Source organism: Polypterus senegalus, chromosome 7 (assembly GCF_016835505.1).
Source record: "Polypterus senegalus isolate Bchr_013 chromosome 7, ASM1683550v1, whole genome shotgun sequence".
Classification (NCBI taxonomy): Eukaryota; Metazoa; Chordata; class Cladistia; order Polypteriformes; family Polypteridae; genus Polypterus; species Polypterus senegalus.
Window position 1 is genome coordinate 71,215,773 of NC_053160.1, and position 23,236 is coordinate 71,239,008.

General features: G+C 39.4%; 1 protein-coding gene across 2 annotated transcripts; it reads right to left on the reverse strand.

The window, feature by feature from the left end:
• Nucleotides 1-330: 330 nt before the first annotated feature.
• On the reverse strand, nt 331-20,040 carry prxl2c (peroxiredoxin like 2C). Of its 2 annotated transcripts, XM_039758874.1 has the most exons (6): nt 19,659-20,040; nt 16,469-16,537; nt 12,762-12,815; nt 6,972-7,077; nt 5,545-5,679; nt 331-752 (listed from the first exon to the last, which is right to left on the reverse strand). In XM_039758874.1, exons 1-6 carry the CDS (start codon nt 19,836-19,838, stop codon nt 628-630), a joined length of 669 nt encoding a protein of 222 aa, XP_039614808.1. In that variant the 5' UTR covers nt 19,839-20,040; the 3' UTR covers nt 331-627. The 2 variants fall into 2 exon arrangements, with proteins under 2 accessions (XP_039614808.1, XP_039614810.1); XM_039758876.1 differs by lacking the exon at nt 16,469-16,537 and having other exon boundaries at nt 19,659-20,037.
• Between the last annotated feature and the right edge of the window lie 3,196 nt (nt 20,041-23,236).

Consider the following 23,236-nt stretch of genomic DNA (forward strand, 5'->3'; position numbering starts at 1 on the left):
TTTGCCACATTATTTGGAGAAAACACACAATGCAAAGATTCAAACTCAGTCCTGTGGAGGTGTGAAACACCTGAGGTAGCGACTACACCACATACATTTCACACAGAAGACACACCACTCTTACAAAGGCTTTGAGGCGCATTTGCTATGTGCCACTTTGCTGTTCTAGGATAAAGTAGGGAAGACAGTTATACAATTTTTTTTTTGACAGAGTTTGGTAAGAAATAGTTTAATAAAAATATTGCATCTCTGATACACTGAATGAAATTAACTTACTTATTCTAATTTTGTCACAGTTGTATATACAAGGATAACAAATAAACTAGTGTGTTCTTGTAAAATACCATAAAGAATAATTTATTAGTTTATTCAAAACACTGTATTTTGCTTGTAATGTTCCTTCTGTTTCTAGGTACTCTATGAAGAACTGCCCCAGTTTCACCATCTTCATGAATGTCTCTTTTTTGGTACACACAGTGGAAAAAATTAATCCAAACAACATGTGATATATTACAACAACACTTATTTCCTCCTCTATATACATACTGTACATATTGACATCCCCATTGTTGTGACCTTTTTACTCCTTTGTTTTTTTTCACAGCGTTGTCCAAGTGAACTTGTGATTTAGACAGTAATAATTTGATTGTTTTTGAAATCCACAGTCTGTACACCTGCTAGTTGTAGCAACCAGTTTATTGGCATGTGGTCCAGGCTGTTCATATCATAATGTGCAAAGTGGATGTTATCACCTGTAAGAAAATATAAGCAGTAATATTTTTTAAATTTCTTTATAAGTTTATATTCCAAAATGAATACAAAATAACTTGCAACAATGGTCCTCATTGCACTGGCCAAACCAAATAAATAAAACTTCAACAATGCTTATTTCAAGTACCTACCTTCCTAACCATCTTCACCATCTATTCAAGCATTCTCTTAAGGACTGTGTGATGGAACTTTTACTGAAAGCATTTTGGAGCAAGGCAGAATCCAGCTGTGTAAGCGATGAATATCCATACATGTCCACACTCACTCACATAGGACCAATTTCCAATCCCTAATTAAACTAACAAGTACATCTTCAGAGTACCCATTTAATACAAGGAAACTGTTCATAATTCTTATATATTATGAATTAAATCCAAAACCACCAAGTAACATAAAATTAAAGGTAGAAATCACTTTTCAGCTCTTCTATTAAAAAAACAAGAAAGGGCAGTGAGACAATGACGAAAAATTGGACAAAGGTAGTCAATAAATCAGTTAGTTTCTATCTGCCTGTGCCAAAGCCCTTTGATAAAGACCACCTGAAGTTTCAGTTAAGTTTCCTACTGGATAATGTCTCAGCTGACTGAAATAAAATTGTAATTGTAAATATGAAAGCAAGGATGCTGCAAATCCAAAATATTCTGGACCTTATATTTAATATCCCCACCAAACCTGAATAGGAGGGGATGATACTGGCCATTGAGTTACAGACTAGTGTAAACTGGCTCCAATGTGGAAATTTGGAAAGTAAGATCTTAAAAAGACTTAGACCAAAACGTTTAATGATTGTACAGTACATGGACTGATATAACAAGTAGCCAGTTTTGAGGAAGAAACCTGATGCAGTTGTCTTGTGCAGTAAGGCAGGCCTTCTACTAGTGCCTAAACACCAGGGCCTTACAACATTTCATTAATGATTTAGTAGTGGATTCTGCAGTCTTTCGATTCTCTCTGACCCACATTAATTGTAATCTAGTTAGGTACTCAGCCAAACTGTGGGATGCTGAATTTACAGAAGCATGGTCCATTAGTGAAGGTTTATAACCATAAAGACATTCATATGATGAAATTTGGAAAGCAGAATGATAAAACATGTACCAGGTGAAATCTACTAGTGGTAAAAACGATTTCCAGCTTGATGGAAATTCATTCATAGTACATCTTAAAAACTTCCCTAAGTCCTGGTTCATATGGTCTGTTGATCTAATAAACTGCTCAAAACAATTAAAGGAACACTTTGAAAACACATCAGATCTCAATGGGAAAAAGAAATCCTCCTGGATATCTATACTGATATAGACTGGGTAATGTGTTAGGAACGAAAGGATGCCACATCGTTTGATGGAAATGAAAATGATCAACCTACAGAGCCCTGAATTCAAAGACGCCCCAAACATCAGAGTGAAAAAATTATGTGGCAGGCTAGTCCATTTTGCCAAAATTTAATTGCAGCAACTCCAAATTGTACGCAGCACTTTGTATGGCCCCTGTGTTCTTGTATACATGCCTGACAACATTGGTGCATGCTTCTAATGAGATGACAGATGGTGTTGTGGGGGATCTCCTCCCAGATCTGGACCAGGGCATCACTGAGCTCCTGGACAGTCTGAGGTGCAACCTGGTGGCATTGGATGGACCAAAACATAATGTCCCAGAGGTGTTCTATTGAATTTAGGTCAGGAAAGTGTGGTGGCCAGTCAATGGTATCAATTCCTTCATCCTCCAGGAACTGCCTGCTTACTCTCACCACATGAGGCCAGGAATTGTCGTGCACCAGGAGCCACTGTACCAGCATAGGGTCTGACAATGGGACCAAGGATTTCATCCTGATACCTAATGGCAGCCAAGGTGCCTTTGTCAAGCCTGTAGCGGTCTGTGTGACCCTCCATGGATATGCCTCCCCAGACAATCATTAACCCACCACCAAACTGCTCATGCTGAATGATGTTACAGGCAGCGTAATGTTCTCCATGGCTTCTCCAGACCCTTTCACTTCTGTCACGTGCTCAGGGTGAACCTGCTCTCATCTGTAAAAAGCACAGGGCACCAGTGGTACATCTGCCAATTCTGGTATTCTATGGCGAATGCCAATCGAGCTGCATGCTGCTGGGCAGTGAGCTCAGGGCCCATTAGAGGACATTGGGCCCTTGGGTCACCCTCATGAAGTCTTTCTGGTTGTTTGGTCAGACATTCACACCAGTGGCCTGCTGGAGGTCATTTTGTAGGGCTCTGGCAGTGCTCATCCTGTTCCTCCTTGACCAAAGGAGCAAATACTGGTCCTGCTGATGGGTTATGGACCTTCTATGGCCCTCTCCAGCTCTCCTAGAGTAACTGCTTGTCTCCTAGAATCTCCTCCATGCCCTTGAGACTGTGCAGGGAGACACAGCAAACCTTCTGGCAATGACACGTATTGATGTGCCATCCTGGAGAAGTTGGACTACCTGTGCAACCTCTGTAGGGTCCAGGTATCGCCTCATGCTACCAGTAGTGACACTGACTGTAGCCAAATGCAAAACTAGTGAAGAAACAGTCAGAAAAGATGAGGAGGGAAAAATGTCAGTGGCCTCCACCTGTTAAACCATTCCTGTTTTGGGGGTCATCTCATTGTTGCCCCTCTAGTGCATCTGTTGTTAATTTCATTAACACCACAGCAGCTGAAACTGATTAACAACCCCCTCTGCTACTTAACTGACCAGATTAATATCCCATAAGTTTCATTGACTTTATGCTATTCTCTGATTAAAAAGTGTTCCTTTAATTCTTTTGAGCAGTATATATTTGGGTTTATTTCTGGAGGTTAAATTCACCCGACTATAACTTTGAACATAAAAATATCCAAAAATGAGACAGAAACTGAGGATCTCTGTTTGAGTCTGTAACAGAATAGTAGTGTATCTTCTAGAATGATATAGGTCAGTGATGAAATCCAAAAGAATTTCTTCTTTGGTCTATTACTAGAAATCCACAGCAATTGCTAGCCATGGTCTGCTACTAGCAGAAATCGACTCCGGTATACCAGTTGAAAAGCCCTGAGTTGACTTTGCTCTACATTCCTCAAATGTTAATAAAAAATTCCTAACATCTAAATTTATTTATTTGTGTTATGCCAGAATGTCCAAACATTTTGTGTGCCCATACGAGGATTTCCCTTCTAAGCTGTTCCAGAACATAAAACTTGCTTGGTGGTAATTGATTGGGAATGTCTCTATTGCCAGTTTTGTAGAGAAAATGCAAACGTGACCTGAATCACCACAATAAAAACAACACCTCTCTTTTACATGTCTATTACGTTCAGCAGAGTTTAACTTTTTTTACTCTGAGGGACCAGCCACAGATATCTTCTTCTACTTTTGCTAACATAGCATTTTTTTATATTAAATAATATGGCTGAATTTAGTTATTCTAACCTTTTCTTAATATTGCACTGTTCACCATGTAAACATTCAATTTCCTTGAATTCAAATCTCCATATTGGTTTCTAAATGAATCAGTCCAAGATTTTGTTCTGCCTATCTACAATTTGGCAGGTAAAGAAAATGTTCACATGACAAGGATTTGAAATAAACAAAAATCAAAGCCAAGAAATAGACCAGGTCAAACTGGTCAAAACAGGTCAAAACTAGAAACAACACAACAACAAAATTAGTAACCAAAACCCAGAATGTAATTATAAATGATAGCCACAAACAGAATGCTATAATATTTAATCCTAAAACATTAAGCCACACCTCAAAACAGAGTGAAATTTTGTTATCCAGAATCTTGGACAACCAGAAAGCAAGTAATGCTGACCTTTATACTGTGGCAACATGTCATGCCCAACGACTTCCAGTTGCACTATAGTAGCAACAAAGTTATCAACATTATTTTCGCCTTTTCCATTTTAAGAACAAAATGGCTATGCAGCAGCACATGAAATATTTTTAAGACCTTTAAAATGTCCCTATTCCCATAAAACAACTAAATAATTTTATTCTTATGTACCAAAATCCAAAAAGGGTAAAAAATTAAGAGAATTCATAACATTCTGCCAAGAAAAATTAAACCTACTCTGATTCAAAGCAAGTAGAGTTGAAAATAGCACCTTGAATACATTTTGGAATGATGAGGATAGTAGGAAATGAGGAGCCCATTTTCGTCACAACATTTGCTACAATTTTTATTCTTAGCACTGCAATCCACTGTCATTAAAACACCACTTGTTTTTAATTCATTCTAGGGATCAAACTGCATTGGCTAACCTTCTTCTTAATGAAGACTGATTAATATACAGTGTATCCAAGTAAAATTTAGTTGTGCTTTCTTTTTGCTAAGTCAGTCAGTCAGTCATTCACCAACCCGCTATATCCTAACACAGGGTCATGGGGTCTGCAGAAGCCAATCCCAGCCAACACAGGGCGCAAGGCAAGAACAAATCCAGGGCAGGGCGCCAGCCCACCGCAGGACACACACCCACACACCAAGCACACACTTAACCTGCATGTCTTTGGACTGTCGGAAGAAACCAGAGCAACCAGAGGAAACCCACGCAGACACGGGGAGAAGATGCAAACTCCACACAGGGAGGACCTGGGAAGCGAACCCAGGTCTCCTTACTGCGAGGCAGCAGTGCTACAACTGCGCCACCGTGCTGCCCCTTTTTGCTAAGCATTTACTCTATTCCCATGTTACAGCATGTGAACATTTAACAAGCTACTAACATATCGGACATATTTTGTGAAATCATTGAAAAAAAATTTAAGATAAAAATTCAGATAATCTGTTTTGGTGTACCTGGTCCAAGTATCAAAGCACCTCCTTGTTGTTTTGGATCTCCTTGAAAATCAAAGGCTGGGCTACTCATTGCACGCCATATACTTTTAATGCTTCCAGAAAATCTATTTGACTTTACATGAGGGCTTTGAGATCCTAAGAGAGTGAACATAGGACACATTATATTTTCATTAACATTTAAACATACACAGCAACAGCAGCACAAGCCCCACTGAGTGTAATTGCAGATAAAATTAACTGCTCAAATTTAGATTGAACTTGAAAAATGAAAATACCTACAACAATCTTCTTCTTCTTTCGGCTGCTCCCATTAGGAGTTGCCACAGTGGATCATCTTTTTTGTCTGCATATTGATTTGGCAAAATTTTACACCAGATGCCTTTCCTGACCTAACCCTCCCCATTTTTTCATTCATAAACAGGAAAAAACCTTTGCATATACAGTAATCCCTCCTTGATCGCGGGGGTTGCGTTCCAGAACCCCCCGCGATAGATGAAAATCCGCGAAGTAGAAACCATATGTTTGTATGGTTATTTTTATATATTTTAAGCCCTCATAAACTCTCCCACACTGTTAAAATTATTAGAGACCTCTAGACATGAAATAACACACTTTAGTCAAAGGTATAAACTGTGCTCCATGACAAGACAGAGATGACAGTTCTTTCTCACAATTAAAAGAATGCAAACACATCTTCTCTTCAAAGGAATGCGTGTCAGGAGCAGAGAATGTCAGAGAGAGAGAGAGAGGCGAGAGAAAAGCAAACAATCAAAAAATCAATACGTGCTTTTGGGCTTTTAACTATGCCGAAGCACCGTGATAAAGCTGCATTTTTTAGAGGAGCTTCAGTATCCTTTAGGCAAACAGCCCCTCTGCTCACATCCCCTCCGTCAGGCGCAGGGAAAATCAGAGAGAGTGAAAGAGACAGAGACAAGCAAACAATCAAGCACCGAGCGGGAAGCATATCGTATATCATTGAGGAGTTTTAGTTAATACGTAATACGTGCTCTGATTGGGTAGCTTTTAAGCCATCCGCCAATGGCGTCCCTTGTATGAAATCAACTGGGCAAACAAACTGAGGAAGCATGTAGCATAAATTAAAAGACCCATTGTCCGCAGAAATCTGCGAACCAGCGAAAAATCCGTGATATATATTTAGATATGCTTACATTTAAAATCCGTGATGGAGTGAAGCCACGAAAGTCGAAGCGCGATATAGCGAGGGATCACTTTATAGTTTGATATAATTTTGATTGTGTTAAATAAACACTTTTAAACATTTTTAATATGAAAATCTTACAAAATCTTTCATATACTTTATGAACCAAAATGATTAAGCTTGATAGAACACGGAAAAAATGTTTAGCAACTCCAATAAATTGGCTTTGTATACTTTAAAAGTAAGAGTATTCTGATGGTACAGTTACCTTCCCGGGTAAAAGTTTCCTCCTTTTTCATCCCAAGTCTTTTATAGATCTCCTTGTCTGGATCAACATAAATGTAGTGCTGATATCCAGTTATGGAGCAAAATGCCTTAAAAAAATTACAGACACAATAATTAACAACTGGGCCACTGTACAGGGGGTCCTCAGGGTACGACACAATTCCGTTCCTACAACAGTGATGTAACCCGAATTTTGGTGGAAGTTGAAACACACCCTAGACTAAGTCACTTACCTATCCTAACACATTTGCAAAATCATAATCTAGAACATAAAAACACAAGTAACCCACAGAAAAAGGAAAAGGACATAAATATACTGTACTGTACACTGTACTGTAGTAACAGAATAAATTACAAAAAATGAGTGTAAAAAGAATTCCTTACCTTTATTCCTTCTGATCTCTTTACAGTGTCTAATTTCACTTCCATCATGATGGCTTTCTCTTCTTTGAAGCACTACCATCTGAAGACTCTGACTTTCGTTTAGGAGCCATGATAAGGGCCACAAAGTTGCCAAACAAAGCCACACAAACGGAACACTTCGCCAACTCCCTCACTCATACGCTGCGCTACTGCATATTCTTCCGCTGCCGCACAACCAAACTAGTTTACCCATGTACTCTATAAGTAAAATGCTAACGCCGAAACACTCATGTCTCAATTTTTTGAGCGTTGTAAACTCGAAACGTTGTATGTTGAGACGTTGTAACCCGAAGACTCCCTGTATTGTGTTTTCCTAACTTTTAGCAAAGGCAATTGAAGTTTTACTGAAAGAATGAAACATTACTTATGTGTCTGCATTTTTAAGCTTTGTTAGGGAGTGGCAGAGTCAGTGGACACATGGCAGGATGTCACTCTAGATGGTGCCAGTCTGAAAATTGTACATCCTATAGCATGAACAAATTTTATGTGCCATTAGGTATAACCCAAAATACAACATATAGAACATCAGGTGTTTGGTTCAGTGTAGTAATACATCTTCTGAATTTCCAAAACATAAAATTACTTTACATGGAATTCCCTGATCAGACACTTTAGAACTGGTAAACTGACAGAATCTATATATATAATTTATTAAGGCAAGACAACCATGGAAAGCACGCCGGAAGGAGCGTGGATTCACTAAGCCGCCGACAAGTGAGACACCTATGGCGCACGCAGGAAGGAGCCACGCCCACCAACTCCAAGACCATTGGGTACGACGACAACTCACAGAGCCACGCCCACCAACTCGGACGCAACGGCACAAAAAAACCGGCGTCATTTATATTCGTCTGTCGTAGAGGTCACATGCAGCTCCGACCCACGTTGACTGTTAATAGAGGCATGTTTCTCGGAGGTGAATCGCCATATGCGGCGTAAAACTGTTTGCGAGGGGTATCCCATGGGATCCTTAAAACGTTCCTTTACAACTGAGGTTAAAACACAATGAAGTGAGCAGTCTTTAAAAAACTAGTTTTCGGTTACGACGCACGACCGCGTGCACTATAGCAAACTGTTTTACACGCTACATACAGCAATTCGCAACCGCGACAAACATGCGTCTTCTTAGATACTCCTGCACTTTGTACACACCCCCCTCCCACCGTGGTCGGGTGTCTTGATGGATTATATATAGAAAGGCAGCCAAAACCGCAAAGAGCAATGAAAAGTCTACGTGAGTCACAGGTGCATCTGGACTGTACAAAGACGACACATGAGCAGGCAGTGTATACTGAACGAGAAATCAGCAGACTAGCATGACGGAGGGAGCGGAGTGGATGTCCTTCTCCTCTCCTCCCGTTCCACCCTGAGCGCCGCACGGACGATTGTGTGTTGGTTCGTTCCGTGCATTGGTTAAAACCCAATGAAGGAAGCAGTCTTTAAAAACCAATAAGCCCTGTGCCTCTGTTTCATTACCGTCTCACCTGCTTCACCAATGCAGGCCCCGCAACAGGCGATCCAACCAGGTAACCAAAGTCTTTGGGTTCAGGGGGGAGTATGGTTACAAAGCTGAAACTTAAAGGAATTGACGGAAGGGCACCACCAGGTGTGGAGCCTTTCGCTTCATTTGACTCAACACAGGAAACCTCACCCGGACACGGACAGGACTGACAGAGTGATAGCTCTTTCTCGATTCTGTGGGTAGTGGTGCATGGCAGTTCTTAGTTGGTGGAGCGATTTGGCTGGTTATTTCCGAAAACGAACGAGACTCCCACCTGCTAAATAGTTACACGACCCAACAGCGGCGGCGTCCAAATTCTTAGAGGGACAAGTGGCTTTCAGCCACGTGAGATTGAGCATTAACAGGTCTGTGATGCACTTGTATGTCCGGTACTGCACGCGCGCTACACTGAATGGATCAACGTGTGTCTACACGGCGTGGGTAAGCCGTTGAACCCCATTCGTGATGGAGACCGTGGCTTCCAATTGTTCCCCACGAACGAGAAATTCCCAGTACGTGCGGGTCATACGTTCGCACTGATTACGTCTCTGCCCTTTGTAAAGCTCCCCATGGTCGGGTGACTAGGTGGATTATATATAAAAAAAAGCAGCCGGAACCGCAAAGAACAATGAAAAATCAATGTGGAAACCGACTGAGGCAGTATTTGGAAAATTAACAGTCAATGTGACTCACAGGTGCGTGTGGACTGTACACAGACGAAAGCGACTCAGGTAGGGAGTTGGGGGCAGGCACATAAGCGGGCAGTGCGTACTGAATAAGCGCCGTTCAACCCCGTCCTTCGCTTTGGAAGGAGAAAGCGCGACGGCGCTCCTCCGGTTTTCAGTCACGGACAACTGTATGTTGGTTCGTAGCGTGCATTGTTGCAATGTTACTTTTCTTGGTGGTTTATTAAATTACGGATTTTTCAAATCTTTATTTTTTTCCTCTGTGCTTAAAAATCATTTAAAAAGCTGCCTGATTATGCGGTGTATGCTACACCGCGGGTTGGCTAGTATTCTCTTATTTTGTCAGTTGCATTTTATTCTGCCACACTTACTTTATAACAAATGAATGATACTACATGACCATGTTTAGAAAAACAAAGTATAGTTTGAAACAAACTATGAAACAATCATGAAACAAACCGGAGAAAAGGCTGATTTCAAACAGTTAGTTAGATACTGTGCTCAAAAGGAGGAAATAGTTTTTTGTAAGATGGACTAGGAAACAAGATGTAAACTAAAGTGGATGTCACATTCCACGATTTCAAATTGTGGAGTATCAGACTTTCCAACTGCAGTTGATCTTGTCGCCAGACCATGTCAATTTACACAACTGAAAATCACTGGGCATATACAATTTTGTGACTGCATGCAAATCTTCCTGTACAGTTGTGTTTGCATTTTTTTTTAGACAGCCAATAACGAGCTCCCTGATAGAACATGCTGTACGAAGGGGTAACAGGTATGGGGAGTTCGGCCACAACCTTGCTCCTTTTTGCTTTGCCCCCCATTGTCTATGAATGAGGAGTGAAAGGTTTTTGACGGATCTCGAGTTTTGGGATCCCCTGAAACCGAAAACATTGATATCTTGAAGATGGGAGTGTGTGTCTGTGTGTCACAGTTTGAGGCCAGTCTACAGCTAAAACAGCTGGATAGAAAAATACCAAACCTGAAACTTAAGCCTGTTATGAGATGACGATGTGCTGATTAGTTTTTAAACCAAATCATGAAAGAGAAAGAGGCACTCTAGAGGAACACTCAGATACTGCAATCCAGCAATTACTTAAGAATTCTTCTCATCAATTGCTATTGTAATGATCTATTTAATGATCAAAAAGATCGCATCAGACTGGTAAATAATTATTGAAATGTTATAGAATAGTTTTTGGTAACTTGGTTCCTAGGGCACAAAGCCTAGTGAAGCTCATTTCTGAATTATTTCTTCTTTCTTCATTCTGTCATGGCACATTAAAACAAGATATCAGACAGATGGGCTTCTCTTTGTGAGGTCCAAAACACCCATGTTTCTTATTCTTCATTATTGCATTATATGTATTGTACTTCCAGATGAGCACTCATTGGTTGTCAGTGCTCATGCACAAAAGCCTGACTCTACGACTAAACACCATTTGATTTTGTCAGAAAAATTGTGAACTAGCTGGAATGAGTTGCTGGGAATGTTGTGTATCACATTACGCGATTGGCCTTTGTGACAGTGTGGGTTGACTCCACACTCCCTGCTGCATGCAGCAATCTCTGGATCCCACAATCATCACACCCAGGATGAGCCAGACAAATGAGGACACACATTGGAAGAGGTAGGTATAAAACCGCAACAGTGCTTTTATTACAAAAAAAAAAAATCAAAGCAGAGTCCCCAAGTGCAGTTCCCAAATGTCTTCAATAAATAAATACAAAAAAGGGGGAAATCCATGAGTTAAAATCCACCTTCAAAACGAGGGATGTAAAACAACAAAGCAATCATGCTCTTACTGCACAATCAGATGAGCCGAGCACAACTCCATCTTCGTCTCCCCTGCTCACCCATTGCTTGCTTAGCCAGCAGAGACATTAACAGCTGCGGTCTTCATCACACGACCCCTGTCTTAGCTGCCCACATGGCTCCGGCCAAACTGTCTGAGGTCAGACCTCCTCCCGTCATCCTTCATGCTCCCGCAGTTGTATCCCTGGGGAGGACTCCTCCATGCTTACATTCACTCCACACAGTTATTCAGTGGTGTGAACCAGCCCCTGGAACGCCACTCCATCGCTCCTTTTTTGAGGCCCAAGATAACACTGCCTTTTCCCCAATAGCTACCTGGTTTGTCTCTTCTCTCTACCTGATGCTACTCTCTCTCCCTGTCTATTTTCTTCCTCTGTTGAATTTTTTCTACCCCCTCACTACTGTTTCTGGAGCAAAGTGCGTTCATACACTCACCAGTGCCCAATTAACACCAGCACTTTGCGGAGCGCACTTTTTCATTAAAAATCAGCACTTCACCACGAACCATTCCTCACAGCCTTCCCCAGAGAATACTGTCGTATGCCTTTAACTCACTGAGATTACATAATTGAAGCCTACAAGTGAAATAGCTAGAAAAAACATCTAATGTGACATAGCTTTAAGATGCGTAAAGATCAAGTCAAAATGCCTAAGCTAAAAAGTCGTCACTCAAAAAGTTTTATGAAATAACCAAACTGTGAGAAAATCTTTTGGAGCATTATTTGCAAATTTGGATAGAAAATGCTGCCGGTGGTCACCTTTAAACACTTTCCCGTAATTGACACTGAGGTTATAACCCCTGTGACCCCCTAGCAACCAGGCTCTAATCATGGGAACACAAAATGGTGGCTTCCATAATCAAAACAAAATGGCATCAGACATGCCACAAAATAATTTCCAAAATGTTAATCTTGCATCCGAAAACAAAATCTTCACATCCAAAAACACAAAAATATTCACAAAAATGTATGAAAAATCATACAAAATGAAAAACAACACTGATTCATAAATGATACATAGAATACACAAAAAAACAAAACAAAGTAACTGACCAGAATTTATTCTGTTGATATTGCATGTCACCTATTTGGGTCAATCCATAATCTAGAAAAGGACTTCTACAATATGCATAAATTACTTTTCCTTGTTTCCTTTTACCTTTCTGTTGTTGACAGTTAGGGCTTTATTACTGAACATTAATCTCTGCAAATCTTATATCTTTTCTGCCTAAACATCAGTAAATATTTGGTCAGAAGAATGTGGATTACAACCCTGATGAGAGATACGCTAAATTCCACTTTTATGTATTTGATTTTATCATAATGGCATTATGGTCATACTTACCTCAATGTGCTTGTATGATGATTGTCCAATTACTATAAGTCTGACATCAGCATCCTATTTGTCAAAGAAAACAGTATTATGTTTTAAAAACAGGTAGACAAATATACAGAGGTAGCAAAATCACTAATATCTTGACAAATGACATACTTTTCAGTCATTTTTTTTGCCCATTTTTCTACTACCATGTGTTCACCCTCCTTGCTGGTGGCACAGTACATACTAAAGCCTGGAACCTTTGGAAAAGATCACCAGTTACATAATTGCAGTACTTGACATCAGGTCAAATGAAAGGTGTGTAAATTGAAGGCACATCTCTTATCCACTTGTGACAGATCGAGGGCGCTATCGCTCCCTTGAACCCCTGTCCACGACTCCAGATACCAGGTAAAAGTCCAATAATCGACTTTATTAAATCTCCACAGTGCACAAAGCACCCTCTCCTTCAATATACTCATACAAAAACAATAATAAACACAATAATCCAATCCTTCAACTCCCAGACGCATTGCCACCCTTCCACCCAGCTCAGCTTGCCATCTGGGAGCTCCCACAATCCTTTTATATTCCCTGACCTGGAAGTGTTCCCAATCCCCAGTCCATGTGATCTTGTATCACTTTCAGGTCAGGTAAAAAGTCCTTTTTTTCACCCCGGAAGCACGTCATTCCCCTTGTCCATGTGACTCGGACGTACTTCCGGGGCATAGGGTAAATAACCGTTGTTCCCCACTGCAGCGTCTCCTAGTGGCCCCCATGGCATCCAGCAGGGCTGTGTATAAAAATTGCAATGTCCATGATGCTCTGCTGGTCTTCGGGGGACCTCCATACTGCAGGGAGGGCTCCACCTGGCGGCTTGGGGGTATTGGCCGGGATAAACGGCCGGCCATACACCACACACTCTATATGTACAACTTAGCCACCAAAAGTCAGCTCGTGGGAAGATCTCCCTTTCATTACCAGAAGAGCTGGATCTTTATTTGTAGCCTTTGGAAATGCACATGTACAATGGTACACCATCAGGGAGTATTAATAACTAGAGGGTTCAGCATTATTTTGGTTACTGTCTCTAAACTCCTTAATTTAGGAACTCAGTAGGTGAGGTTGGCCACATCTTACAAAGAACACAGCTGTCTGCCTTCCTGTATGATGTTATGCAGGAGTCATTAAGATTCCACCTTACTCGAATATTCACCAAAGGCATGCTACCCAAAAAGAGAGGCTTAGTCTGTCGTTTTAAAAGACCTGATGCTCTCCATGCCACTATGCCTGCTGAAATTTGTGAACTCATATGCAAATTTCTTCCTAAGACGAGGGCACAGGTTTAAAGTAAGCATGTAACAAGAAAAAATGAATGTCAGCATTCAATTATTAAGCATTGAATCTTTCCACAGCTCTCACATAGACGGGAAGGGATGGGAACAATAAATAGGAGAAATGAGGTCAAATTATTACAAAAACAAAAACTAAAGGTAAAAAAATTAACACCATAAAAACAGGTGTTCAGGTCAAAGCATCAGTTTTTATTTATGCACTGCCTTGTAGAAAAGCATTAAATGTAAGTCAACTGGTGTATCTGAATATAAGCAGTACAGGACCAAGCTAAAAAGTAATTGTGGAGTTGGAAAATTGACCAAAATACTGTATGACATTAACAAACAGCTTAACTTTAACAGATGAACATGGATGTATAGCCAATTAGTTGCAACCTGGGCCTGTGCTTGACACAAGTCGACAAGGTAATCATCTCAGACGGAATTTCATGTAACTTTTTTTTTTAAATTATGAAATAACAATACAAAAAAGGTAAGTAAAAACCTTAAAAGAGGTAATGGTTAAAATGACTCAAACAATCCATACCAGCTGCATTTGACTCTATAGAATACTACATCTAAAACTGCTTAAATTCTGCTTTGCAAGTGATTCATATTTAATAAGAATGTGTATTGATCTCTATCCTGAATCTGGAAAATTAATAAAAATGAATAAATCAGACAGATGCAACCCAATAAACAAACATGAATACCAGTACATGTTGACTTGAAATCCTTTACCATGCCAGACTTTTGCAAATTGCCAAAAGATGCTTTGAATGGAATAATCTCTTCTGAATCTACTGACTCTCTCAGACAAATATGCATTTGTGGTGTGACAGTAGAGGAAAAACATTTTAATTCAGTTGTATTGGCGTGCTTTCTTCTTTTTCTTTTGCATTTCACATTTCTGTAAAGAGATCAAACCTATTTCACATTTGTGAAAAGAAAAGTGTAAGTTTTGCTCCTAATAGTTCTCTTTTTATCTTTCCACTAAAAACCCATGTATTTTTTGCTAAAATATTGTAAAATAAATTACTTCAGAAACTGAAAATACTGTAGTCAATAAACTGGAAACCCCTTTACATAGACACATGTTTTTGAATTGAAGACAGGACTTTTGACCAGTGAATGAGGTGGAGAGGCAGGTCTTCAATGCAAAAGCTTGTGCCCATGTGAACAGGCTTTCTGTTTGTGGTCTACTTTCATTTCCAGAGTTATTTATTAAACAGTATTTTAGCCAAAAATACCGTACAAGAATTTTGCATGCTGTGGGTGTCCAATCAGATGATGTGACATGTGGGTTATTTGACATAAGTAATGCAAGATTTTTTCCTGCTTTTTATGTGGAATTTATGTCAGTTTGAATGCCTCCTACAAGGCTGCTCAAGACTGTACTTGAAATGTTCTTTACCATATTCCATCTTTTAAAAAACTTTATGAAAAAAGGAGTCATAAGCGCTCATGACCACATATGAGTTACAAGTACTTATAACAGTGTTTAATGCAACCAAAGAAGACAGAAGAAGTAGAAATATGCATTATATCAAAACAATGTTGAAAAAAGAAATTCAAAAGCATTGAAAAGAAATTCAAAAGCATTTAAAAAAACAACAAAAAAGAAACAATTATCACCACATAGATTGTGTATGGTCTCTTATGTTTGGAGTCATTTATTTATAATTAATACCTCCTTTAGTGTGCCTTCTTGTAATGGAAAAGCAATCTGGTGAAAGGTGCATATGCTGCCTGGTTTTAGTGAAAACAAGGTACATGAATGCCACTGAATGAAATAAAGACAAATTCATTAAAGATGAAAGGCTTACTCTGAGATATCCAAATGGACCTGTGAATTAGGATAAACCTTTTAAGATATTTATCCTACTGGACAGCACAAATTCACATTAAACCTACTCTAAAATTATACAATAATATCTGAAAAAGATCAACATTACAATGTTTTAGTAAAATTCATGAGGCATAATGCCTTCGGCCTAAAATCTATAAAACACAAAGGTGGCAGTTTCAATCACAACTGCTGGTGTGATCCAGATTCAATTACTTAACCTTCCAGAGTGTCAACTATAGAACTGTGAAAAGTGTACTTGCAATCATCCACGCATTTATTGAATCGTATAATCAAGTCTCTTTTAGGGTTGCAGGGAGGCAGAGCTTACCCTAGTAACAAAGTGTGCAAGACTGGATGCAGTCCTGAACAGGCTAAGCACATGAACCACGGCTTTGGACAAGAGCATTGGATGAAAAGTGTATTTGCTATAACAAGAAAGTGTGTTGGGTTTGCATAGTGGTTAGTGCTGCTGTTTCAGAAATCTGGGAGACTAGTGTAGAATCCATTCCCAGTTTTTTACAAAGATGATAATTATGTCCTCTTTTACTTACCGAAAGAAAGCACTTTGGTATTTTAGCCAGATCCTCAACATACTCTTTGCAGGTGTAGCACAAGAAATGCTGAAACATAAGCAAACTGTCAGTTACAGCTAATACTGAGGCATTTGGTAACCAACAAGCTAAGGGCAAAACAGAAGAGACAGCTGCAAGAATGTCCATCTATCTATCCATCATGAAACCTGCTTACTCCAGTCAGGCAACAGTGTGACAGACAAAAAAGGACATTGCTATGGCAACAAATAAAAACGTGAGGTTTTTAAAAAAGTAACTTTTTTAATGTGTCTCTGAGGCCATTAAAAATAATGTTAATTGTGGGTCTTTGAATTTCATTACATCTTATTTTTGTTAGGTATAAAAAAATTTCTTTAAAGCAAAAAGAGCAGAGCTGTGGTGGGCTGGCGCCAGTGGCATAGCGTGGGTGTCAGCCGCCCGGGGTGGAGAAAAATTTCGCCACCCCCTTATTCAGGTATTTCAATTTAAAAGACTAAAATATACAGTAATTCTTTGCCGCCCCCTAAAAGTGCCGCCCGGGGCTACACTACGCCACTGGCTGGCCCTGCCTGGGGTATGTTTCCTGCCTTGAGCCCTGTGTTGACTGGGATTGGCTCCAGCAGACCCCTGTGACCCTGTGGTTGGGATATAACGGGTTGGATAATGGATGGATGGTAAAATATACTAATGACTGCAACAACATTGGCATTCTGAGCAGAATTCAAATAATCATTTTGATGAACAAATGCAGTCTTGCAATGGGTTGCTCTGCTGCTGTACAGCTCTAATACTATATTTGATGTCCAGTGATCAAATCATGAGCATCTCTGTCTGCATGGAGTTTGCAGTAATTACCATAAAGATTTTTCTACATACAGGGTATACTTGGATTTACATCTATATCGCAAAAGATGTGTAGTTTGGATTGATACCAAAAATAACCAAGTAAACTGTCATCTCATCCAGGGTTGGTTCTTGAATTGTGCCCAACATTAACATGATTGCCTCTGGCCAACCTGTGACTCACTGAAATATGTGACCTGTTAAAATTACTAAATTAATAATAGAATAAACTCATTTGCAAATTAAAATATCTGTGACAAGACAAGCAACAATGTGCATTTTGATTCAAAGCAAAAATCTTTTAAAACTATGCCTTAGAGCCACGTATGGCACAGAAAAATATATATGTATAAAGCTATTATTTTAGAAGCAGAAGAGGATGGATGGCTAATATTTTAGTGGGTGCCAATGTGACACAATTACTAGCATCATAATGAATCAAGTGCAAGGCACTAATCAGTTCTGGATGGTTTACTAGTCCTAATAGGTCACACTCACATCAGGCCAACTTCCAATACAGTTGCCAATTAATAAAATATTGTCAACTCCACTGCATGTTTGTGGGGAACCAGAAACCACCATGGATTGAAACCAATGAGCACTCTTCAATGGGTTACTAATTCATCTCAGGGTACATACACTGGGACAATACTGAGTTTTTAAGTTAATATTTAACTTAATATACATCTCTCTGGAATGCTGGAGGAAAATCACAGTGTCCGGCCAAAACAAACTCATATGCCAACTCCAAACAGATAGTGACCAAGACAGAAATCAAAAAAATGCCCCCATAGGCATGGGACACTGTTGAGACCAACATGGCACTGTACTGCTTAAATCTGAACATTTAACATTAAAGTGTAAATGCTATAAATTAGTATCATTATTATCCAATTTGATTTAGTGGTTTTAGAAGATTGGATGAATAAATAGATGGATTAAAAAGTATGTTTACAAGTCAAAATGTGTGTCTTCCTTTTTAAACCAAAATAAAACTTTCAATACTATATGAGTTATTTATAAAGATCAAACATGTCAATTTTTTTCAAAGATATAAAGTGAGTGTAATATGTTACCTGTCTGCAAAGGAATTGACAGGACCAGAATGGAACATAGATTGAAATAAAAAGATAGAAGGCATGTTATAAGTCATCTGACATGTAAAATTATTGTGGATAAAAAGAGTGTCAGTGAGTAATACAGAGGGTACTCTGGAAGTGAATTTGTCAAGGGCAAAAAAGATCAAGAGTCGTCACATGTACTACCACAATAACAAGACTTGCATAGCCGACGGTGGCAACCAAATACCCCATCCCTGCCATCACTTACTAGAATCAGAGTGGCAAACACTTGCTGGTAGGAAGGTGGAAGGTATTAGAAGCGGAACTAGAGGTGGAAGGTAGATGGTAGTGTACACCATTACAATGTACTTTATAATGTAAACAAAAAAGAGACACAAAAATGTGATGTCACTGGGAATCAAATTGAAAAAAGTGTACATGGTGAAAAATGAAATAATAATAGAAGTAAGAAGTTTAGCGATGTACTTTAAGAGGATAATACAATTGAATCGGGATTAGTACAGATGGTAAAACCTATCAAAATTAAAACATATTGTGCTTTGAAATTGAGGTTCAATGGGACAGATCAGATTTGCTGTTTGTTTTCCATATGTGACACTTTGTGTTTTTGGTTCAATTAAAATATCACTTTTTTATATAGTTTGCGCACTTTTTGATGATCAGGTGTCTCCACTACAGGGGTTGCTTTGGTCATTAGACAACGGCTATTAAGTAAACAGTTTGCTTTAGTTGCTGTGGAAACAAGATAGCTTCACAATCGAATCTGGCAACTTTATATTAGTTTTGCATTGAAAACCAAACCATTTCATTGTACGTGTTACCGTTTACAGGAATGTTTGTTAGTTATGAAGGCACTATATTAATATTAACTTTGTCCCCCCAGCGAATGCCTGAATGGTAAAATGTGCATCCCATGAAACATTAAAAATTTAAATTAGTCAATTAGTCATTTCGTGTTTAATCCGACATCCTAAATGGACACACTAACTCTCAGGCGTTTTAAAAAGCACATGGGAATTTTACTAAATACATCACACTGTAAGCAAGAGGAATCGCGGACTGCTGTGCTTGATTTTCTGTCTATGAACTGCGCATGTGACACGGCGACACACCGTTTAACTGCCAAATCTCTGACTTTCGGGTCTGACCCACCGATTAAGACGCCGCAGCGAGACAAGAAGCGCTTTCCTGGTATCTGCGGCCGTAGGACAGCCTGATATGATTTTCACTAAACATAGTAGTTTTGGTTGGTTGTTAACACTCACCCTGACAAAAATAAAGATCGCCTTCTTGTTCTCATACAAGCTCCTGAAGTGGATCTTCTCGCCGTGTCGATCGAACACTATGCAGTCACGCAGCGCTAAAATGTCCACTTCGGCCGACTTGTTCGGCCTCTCATGGGAGGTTCTGGTTATCTGCTGCGTGACAGGAGGGCTCACAGCCATAGCTCTCTATCGGAGCTGGAGAAACGTCGTTGTCCTAAGCAGGCGGCTTTTAGGAGTTTGGGGGAGGTGACGGAGTGTAACGAGTATGAACCACACCTACATCAACGACTGCATTCTAGTCTCAAACTGGTCAGACGAAATCAGCGATAACGTGGGATAAGCAGCTCATATCCATTGAAATGCTGCGTTACCCACAGGAGCGCTTACTAAAAAAAACCATACCAAAGATCCTGCCGCAGAGAATTCACCGACGTTTTATTTATATAGTTTAATAAACATTAACCTAATTAACAAAAACGGATTCATAACTTTGGCGCAATTATGTAGACCCGACAGATAAAAAAACATTGTATGCATTAATCTTATGGTATAAGATGCGGGAAGTCATTTAAAGAGTGACAGGTCCATCCATCTATTTTCTATTGCTGGGTCACAGGAGCTGGTCTATTTTTCTTCCGCATTATGGACAAGGCAAGGTATTCCCAGAACACACCATCACAGATTTCCGCGCATTAAAATTCAGATCGGTCGATAAACCTAATACTTGACTTAATTGAGGCGGCCACCCGAAACAATCCGGTGCTCGTGCAGAGTATCTGAACAAAGTGTACAGCGTGATTGGGTCGGCACTTAATACCAAGGTGCGCAGGACTGTGAGAAGGTGGTCCAGTCACAAATAGGTTGGGGACTACAAGACTAGAGCAAGACGCGTATTAAATTAAATAAATTACTATATGTTCATTTTCATGGACATATAGTGTCATCATCTCATCAAATACTGCAAAGCAAATGTTTTCACCCTAAATTCTAAGTTTACTACGTCTTGCAATAAACATGAGAGGATACGAAGACTGATACACTGTATATTAGGCAAAACAAAACACATACAAAACACGTAGGGAGCAACAAAAGTCAAATTTGCACTCCAGTGAAAGAAATTCTCACAAAGCATATGAGACGGTCAAATGAGAGAGGTACAAGAAAAATGGTGAAAGTAACACATTTAAGAAAAATGGTTCATTAAACATGGGAGGATGCCAACTTTTCCAGTCTAGTTCAGCTAGGTACATGTTTTGTGCCTGGCAAAACTCAACTGAATTTAACATAGGCATTTGTATTTTCTCAAAATTGAAAATTAGGGTGGACTAACGCTATTTGACCCTGTATAGTGCACTTTAAAAACCATAGTTAATACTATTTATTAAATAAGGAGTGTGCCAAATTGAAATTATGAGGCAGGTCTGGTAATGTTCACAACGGCAGTCATGAAATGCCCTTTGAGTCAGATAACCCTCCTACAACCCTAATCTTAACCATAGTGTAATGCAATGGGCGTTTCATGATGTTAGGGCATTACTGGACTAAGCTCATTGGCACTGCGGTCTGCAATTACACTCTGCTGGCCAACTTTACCAGTCAATTTCACCCAGGTGTCCACATTGGGCCTGTCATACCTCAACTGCAATTTAACAGAGGTATGTGTATTTTTTCAATACTGAAAAGTAGAATGACCCAATGCCATTTAAACCCGTAAATTGAAAAATTATCTTTACAGTAAATTCCATTCATTAGATATAGGAGTATACTGACTTTTCCATCAATCTGACCCACACACCCATGACGGGCCAGACAAAACTCAACTGCATCTTAACAAAGGTGTCTGTCTTGTTACAAAAATGTGAAAATGAGGGTGGCATAACACCATTTGAACCTATACATTGTCCATTAAATATCACAGTAAAACCCATTAATTAGATATGTGAATGTGCCAACTTTAACAGTCAGTTTGTCCCAGATATCCATATTGGGCCAGGCAAACCTCTACTGCAATTTAACAAAGACATATATATTTTCTGAAAACTAATAATTTGGGTGGCCTAATGCCATTTATTCTTAAAATTACCCATTAAACTTCAGAATAAATCCCATTCATTAGATATTGGAGTATGCCAACTTTGCCATTCTTCTTGAGTCAGGTACCTGCATTAGACAGGTAAAAACCCAACTGCATCTTAACAAAGGCACATATCTTGTCATAAAAACTGTGAAAATGAAGGTGACCCAACATCATGTAACTCATTTGTACCTCTGCAGGCTTAAAATCTAGAACACTGATTTTTTTCAAATAAGTAGCAGGGAGTGAATATGTACCCATTCAAATAAGTAGTTGTGAATAAGTAGCTAACTTCAGCCACACACGTTAATATTTCGTGTCACAGCTACCTGGTGTGTTATAAGTACAGAAAGAAAAAGGGTAATAACTGGCATGAGACATGACATAAAGTGAGAAAGAAAGAAAAAAAATTATGAAAAATAAGCATAACAGAGGTTAAATAACTGAATGCTGAGACCTCAGAATAAAATAATTACACACATTAATAAATTAATATTTAAAAGAAATTAGGGGCGGCACAGTGGCGCAGTGGTAGCGCTGCTATCTCGCAGTTAGGAGACCCAGGTTCGCTTCCCGGGTCCTCCCTGTGTGGAGTTTGCATGTTCTCCCCGTGTCTGCGTGGGTTTCCTCCCACAATCCAAAAACATGCAGGTTAGGTGGATTGGCGATTCTAAATTGGTCCTAGTGTGTGCTTGGTGTTTGTGTGTGTCCTGCGGTGGGTTGGCACCCTGCCCAGGATTGGTTCCTGCCTTGTGCCCTGTGTTGGCTGGGATTGGCTCCAGCAGACCCCCGTGACCCTGTATTCGGATTCAGCGGGTTAGAAAATGGATGGATGGAAGAAATTAATATTATTTAAGACTCCTCTAAATGAGGACTGATTTAGCTCCCATGACAGGTGACACCTCTGTAGAACCCTTCTTTACTAGAAATGCAGGGCCAAATTAAGGAATGGGGAGACCCTATTGCTAGAGACATTTTTGGGGTCCTACCTACACAAAATACCATGATTTTATATCAACTTAATGTCTCAGAGACACACACAGCAAAGTAAATGACTACTACAAAGTAATAACTTGAAAATGAATGGCAAAAATCTGAAAATGTAAAAAAATATGGGTTTACTCTCTGAAATTGTGAGAGATAAAGTATGCTGTAACAAAGCTTAAATGTTTAATTAATCATTGCTTGTATGGGTGACAAGTATCCAAGTAACCATCACAAACCAAAGTTTGCAATGTCAACTACTGCAGATGTCAACAAAACCAGGAATATCAAATATTGTATGGACTGTTTTGTATATTAAAACCGACAAATATGTGCTTTTCAGAACTGTACAGTACTTTTCCACATTTTTTGCAACAAAGTCCTTTATCAGATAACTAAAATCCATTTTCTGAACCACATAAATAATAACTGACATCAGAGTTAAATGTTTCATAGAGCACATCTATCTATCTATCTATCTATCTATCTATCTATCTATCTATCTATCTATCTATCTATC

What these genes read in the sequence shown, in the direction of transcription:
- prxl2c (XM_039758874.1), bottom strand. Translation starts at nt 19,838, where the DNA reads ATGGCTGTGAGCCCTCCTGTCACGCAGCAGATAACCAGAACCTCCCAT. An exon ending in CGATCTTTATTTTTGTCAGG is followed by an intron (nt 16,538 to 19,658) that starts GTGAGTGTTAAC and finishes CTTATGTTTCAG; the next exon opens with CATTTCTTGTGCTACACCTG. An exon ending in TGCTTTGATACTTGGACCAG is followed by an intron (nt 753 to 5,544) that starts GTACACCAAAAC and finishes ATTTTCTTACAG; the next exon opens with GTGATAACATCCACTTTGCA.